Here is a 6,112-nt window from a genome sequence, read left to right on the forward strand (position 1 = left end):
TAAGTAGACAGATTGGTGTATAAGGGGTCTCCATGCATTGGTTAGTAGACAGATTGGTGTATGAGGGTCTCAGTGCATTAGTAGGTAGACAGATTGGTATATGGGGGTCTCGGTGCATTGGTCAGTCGACAGATTGGTGTATGGGGTCTCAGTGCAGCAGTAAGTAGAGAGATTGGTGTATGGGGGTCTCAATGCATTGGTCAGTAGACAGATTGGTGTATGGGGTTCTCAGGGCATTGGGAAGTGGGCAGATTTGTGTAAGGGGGTCTCAGTGCATTGGTCAGTAGACAGATTGGTGTATGGGTCTCAGTGCATTAGTAGGTAGACAGGTTGGTGTATGGGGGTCTCAGTGCATTGGTAAGTAGACAGGTTGGTGTATGGGGGTCTCAGTGCATTGGTCAGTAGGCAGATTGGTGTATGGGGGTCTCAGTGCATTGGTCAGTAGACAGATTGGTGTACAGGGGTCTCAGTGCAGTAGTAGGTTGGCAGCTTTGTGTATGGGGGTCTCAGTGCATTGGTCAGTAGACAGATTGGTGTATGGGGTTCTCAGTGCATTGGTCAGTAGACAGATTGGTGTATGGGTCTCAGTGCATTAGTAGGTAGACAGATTGGTGTATGGGGGTCTCGGTACATGGTAAGCAGACATCTTAGTGTATGGGGGGTCTCAATACAGACTGGTACAGGCAGAGCTCTCACCTCCCGGGCAGGCAGGCAGCAGGGAGCGATTGCTTGCAGACTCCTCCACCCTGGCATGCAGCTGAGGGCTGGTTGCAGGGCGCCGGCCTGTGTGGGTGATACACATGGTAGTAGTGGCAGCAGCAGTAGAGGCTTCTCCAGAGGCTTTGCGTCCGGAAGGCTGCAGGGAATGGCTGCTCAGAGGCTCTATCTCAGGGAAGAACACATTCTCTCTGATGAGGATAGGCGGCTGCTGGTTTCTCATACCGGACACACTCCCGATCTCTGGAACAAAGTTTTACAGCAGCAGTCGGCGTGCGGAGGTGACAGACGTCCGATCGGATCGCAGGTTGTCTCCAAGCTCGGGGAACAAAGCAACTTCTCCCTCTGACTCATTCCCCTGCTACAGGACTGATAAATCCCCCGGCGCCAGGGCTCTCCAGCTACCGAGACTGACGGATTACGTGCAACTCTGCTCAGCGCAGGCTGCGGACCTGGGGGAATCTACAAGGGGTGTGTCTGTGGGCGGGGAGATTCCAGGTCCCATGTGCCACGCCCCTCATAGCCTCCTCCGCTAGGCTAAACGTACAGCGGTGTGTCTGTGGGAGGGGGGATGTAGATGAGCAATACGCCCCACCCGCGACCTAGACTACTTCAGAGGCGTGACTATGGGCTGAGTGAGGCAAATTAAAAAGACGCCCCTTTTCCTTGCAACTTTTCTCTGCAACTGATTCTGAAGCGAGACGTGTCTGTGGGCGGAGAAGTAGGAGGCGGTATGCAAATACAGCAGGGACGGCCCATTGAACAATGCGGCTTTAGCGTTGAATATACACAAAGTGAGGCGGAATTATGCAGATTAGCACAGCTTCTTTCGCTTCAGACTGAGATTATGCTGCACAGGGGCGTGTCTGTGGGCGTGTCTATGTAGGTCTATGATGAAGACGAGATCACATTTCTCTGCCTGGAGGGATTCCTCCCTATCTCGTCCCACGTTGGCCAGTCCTCAGCCAGCCTGTCCCAGTATATCCCAGTACAGGGCAGTATTCATCTAGCTTTATCACAAGAGCAGCCCTCGGCTATGCAGATGATGGAGGAAGAGATGAATTGAATTTTCAAGATATAGGAAACTGTTACATAACAAAAAATGCCAGCCATTGAAAAGAAAAAAAGGCGTCCATACACATATGGATTTTACAGTCGGATTAAAGCCTATTCAATCAAATCTTCTGAAAATCAATTCCCCAACAAGCTAGATGAGCAATCATTGGAACCTTTTTGGCATAAGCTATCGATCGGCGTCGGGAATGGTGGCAGATTGCCAGGCCTGATGCTGGAAATACAATGAGATTTTTCAGTCGAATTTACTGTCCGATCTTATTTCCAATCGATTTTCCTATATTTTCTTATCAATTTACATTCACTTCTATGAGAAATCGATCAGAAAAACGATCGAAAATAAGATCGGACATGTCGGAAATTATCTATATCAAACCATCTATCTGCTGAAAAAACGTATGGTGTATTCCCAGCATTAGTGTTGCGGAGTATCGAGCAGTCCAAGGCCGATTCATGCTAAATGGTACCAAAAATCTATGTGCAATGTGAAGAAGGATATGTTCAGGTTATGATCTGAGCGGTATCCGTCTTTTGGCTGCATCAGAATCATTTATTTTCTCCAAGCATGACTGGCTCCTGCCCGGAATTGGGTTTGGCACAATACATAGCTCAAGTGGTAAAAGAGATAGGGAGATAGGCGCACAAGCATGCGGTTTACAAAAGCAAAGAGCAACGAGAGCAACAATATCAGTGATAAGCGAAAATGCTAATATTCTTTTCACCTCGATTCACCTCCATTTTTGACAAGCGAAAATTATTTTAGCTTTTTTTCTCCTGCCTAATAGCTGCCAACTTTTGCGGTTAATAGCACTGCCCCATTAACAGCTAGAATCACCAAATTTGCAGGATATGTTACGGAGAACAATGGGTACAAGAGGAAAAAAAAGGTTTTAAAAATACCTTACATTTTTGGAGAAAATCGATTTTATAGTTACAATAGGAACAAAAGTAAACATTTAAATGCGGTAAGGCCCCATTCACACCTAAGTGGGAATCGTGCGATTCCTGCTAACCACAAACTGCTAGCGTTTTTAAAAAGCGCTAGTCCTATTCTAGGCTATGGCACTGTTCTCACCTGCAGCGGTTTGCGGGCGATTCTGGAGCGATCGCGATTAATACAGCCATTATAGATTAAAACATGACTCTGGGTCAACTACGTAATTTTTCATGTTTTTTTTTCCATGGATCCCCCTCTGGCATGTAAAGGACTTACGAGGCCAATAACAAAAAAGTGAAGTACCTGCATCATGTTTAAATGCACGGAGGACGCCATCTGCGCCCTCCGTGCAATTCCGCCGGGTCCCCGCAGTGCAATCGTTTGGGATCAATTTACAACTGCTATCTGGTAAACACTATTTATCCCTCTCACTAGTTCTGCTAACCAGGGACTGGTTTGCACCCAACTGTCTCTCATGTATCTGCTGTTTAAAGTGAATGGGAACCCGTTTTTAAATAAAAAAGTCAGATACTCACCTAAGGAGAGGGAGGCTCTGGGTCCCATAGAGCGTCCCCTCTCCTCTCCCGGTCCCCGCTGTTGCGCTGGCTCCCCCGTAGCGGTATTCAACCATTTCGGTCAAATACCGCTGTTTCTTGGCCAAAGGGAGGCTTCGGAAATGCTTTGGGAGCCTGAGTGCTCCCGAAGACGGGCCGCTCTACACTGCGCACGCGCGAGTGCCCTCTATGACGCACTCGCACATACGCAGTATGGAGCCGCCTGTCTTCGGGAGGACTCGGCTCCCGAAGACTTCCAAAGTCCCCATGGCGGGAGATGTGAACGGAGGAGCCAGTGCAGCACCGGGAGAGGAGAGGGAAGGCTCATTATGACCCGAGCCTTCCCTCTCCTTAGGTGAGTATCTGACTTTTTTTATTTACATATGGGTTCCCATTAGCTTTAACGTACCTCGCAAACAAATACGTCTCCATAGTGAGGACTGAAGTTCTGCAGCCAAACTCGCCAAAACTGGATTCAAGATATGGACTTTTTAAGGTAAATCTTCCAGTAAACATCTCAAATTGGATTGGACAATGGGATTGTTACATCATTTCTCTAAGCCGTTTACCCTTTCCTTTCCTAAAAAGCTGTAACTACGAGTCTCTCTAGTGGATCTGAAATGTGGGGTCATCTGTAATGCTGGGCATACACGGCTCGTTTTTGCTGGTCGATTCTCCCGCTCGATTGTTTCGCCAGTCGATTCTCTTATGTTCCGCTCGTTTTTCTTATCTTTTTCCATTCACTGCTATCACAAATCGAGTGGCAAAGCGATCGGGCGGGAGATCGGACATGTCGGAAGTTATCTATCGAGCCATCTATCTGGCTCAAAAACGACTCATGTATTCCCAGCACAATGGCCATGGCCTCCTCACATACATTAGTCAGTTTTTACCCCCCCCCCCCCCCAAATATTTTTTTCTCATTTCCCTCTCCTATTACCGCCTCTCCCCCTCATCGCTTTGCTGCTGCAACTCTCCTGGTTCCAAGATCACAAGCGCTCCAGGGAGCGACTCTCCCAGAATCATTTTGCATTTGCTTACGTGTCGGATTGCATTTTCAACATGTCGGATTGAATCGAATCAATGTATTGAATCGGACAAAAAATTGTATGGTGTAATGGGGGGGGGGGCTTATATGTGGATCAGCCCACAAAGTCAAGTGATGTATGAGTACCTCTACAGCACTATATGTTATCGGATTGATTGTTAAGTCAAAAATTGGCCACCTATGCTGTCAGGTATTTCTGTAGAAGAGAGGACAATCACAGAACTGAGGGATGGTTTGTGAGAAATGGAAGGCTGTTTTCCATCTCAGAACAATGCCTGTCTTGCTCTATCCAGTCCCTGCAAGCCATAAACACAACAGCTAGTTATGGCAGGGACACCTTCTGACCTCATGACTGCTCTATATTTACTCAGCAAACAAGTACAAACAAAATAATCAGCATGCTGCTGGTGTCGCTTCATCCGATTACTCAGAACTGGTTATCATCACATTAAAGGGGACCTGAAATACTGAAATGACATTCGAATGATGAGATAAACTTGTGTGTGTACAGAGATAGGTAGAGTACCAATAATACTTAAAGGGACTCAGAGCTGAATTAAATAAAAAGTTTTATACATACCTGGGGGTTCCTCCAGGCCCATCCGCTGGAATCGTTCCCATGCCGACATCCTCCCGCAGCTTCGGGAACCGGATCCCGTCACTTCCGTCAGTCGGAGCCAGTCTGACGTAAGAGTAGTGCACTGTTTGCGTATCTCTTTCTAGAGGGTGTACTTCACCTGCATAGATTGGCTCCGACTAATGTAAGTGATGGGACCCAGTTCCCGGCCAAAGCTGCGGGCAGCGGAGGACGGCAGTGTGGGAGCGATCCGAGCAAATGGGGCTGGAGGAAGCCCCAGGTATGTATAAATATTTTAGTTATTTCAGCTCCGGTACACTTTAAGCTACCAACACAAGCAAGATGGAACTTGACTAAAGCAATTGATCAGGGCCATCTTGGCTGAGAGTGTAGGGTGTGTACAGGAGTTTTCTTAAACCTTCCTAGCGGTATGGACGAAGCTGAATCGTCCATAAAAAAACTAGCTATGAACGGTAAGGATGAGTCAGACTCGTCCAGCAAGTACTCACCTGCGGCATCTCTGGCGTGCGGGATCCCCCCCCAGCACTTGCAAGTGGTCCACAAAAATGCTCCTGGTGGTGGCCCTGAGACATTGGGATTGTGGCCGGCGCCCAATAAATAGCAGAAAAGAGGGCTATCGATGGGGTCGGAGGTGGTTAGGGTTAGGAGTTGGGTAATGGTGGTTGGTTAGCATTAGGCATGGGCGGTCGGGGGGTGGGGGGGGTCAATCAGGGTTAGGCATGCAGGGGGCGTCCAACAATGCGGCTCTCACTTTACATGTATGACCAATTTACACAGGCACCAACAGGATTACAGCAGGACTACACATACACATGCCAGTCACAGTGGCCTGCATGCGATTACACACGTAGCTGTGTAAATAATGACACTTCGGGGTATTTTGTGTATGTGTGTGTCAGGAGGACCAGTGGATGAATTAATACATGGACACCAGCTGTGGTCATTTATCATGATCCTGTGACACAGATATGGTCCTTCAACCTCTTGTGACGTCTCTTGGGTCACTCATCCTAATTCTGTGACATGGATATGGTCCTCCAGCCTTCTATGAAATTCAGGCTTCGGTGTCAACCGTAGTAGTTATTGAAGCATTGTAGCAGTGCACTGCTCTCCTCTCACATGGCACAGGGCAAAAGTGAGTTCTCAGTATAGTTTCTATCAACGCCAGTTGGCTGGGTTCACAA

General features: G+C 47.9%; 1 protein-coding gene across 1 annotated transcript in view; it reads right to left on the reverse strand.

The window, feature by feature from the left end:
• Nucleotides 1-1,168, reverse strand: part of RANBP3L (RAN binding protein 3 like) — a 74,688-nt gene extending 73,520 nt beyond the window's left edge. Inside the window, exon 1 of the mRNA XM_068271848.1 lies at nucleotides 697-1,168. Within this exon, the coding sequence (XP_068127949.1) occupies nucleotides 697-940 (244 nt within the window). The 5' untranslated portion in view covers nucleotides 941-1,168. The remainder of the gene's footprint in view (nucleotides 1-696) is intronic.
• Between the last annotated feature and the right edge of the window lie 4,944 nt (nucleotides 1,169-6,112).

This window comes from Hyperolius riggenbachi, chromosome 1, assembly GCF_040937935.1.
Source record: "Hyperolius riggenbachi isolate aHypRig1 chromosome 1, aHypRig1.pri, whole genome shotgun sequence".
Classification (NCBI taxonomy): Eukaryota; Metazoa; Chordata; class Amphibia; order Anura; family Hyperoliidae; genus Hyperolius; species Hyperolius riggenbachi.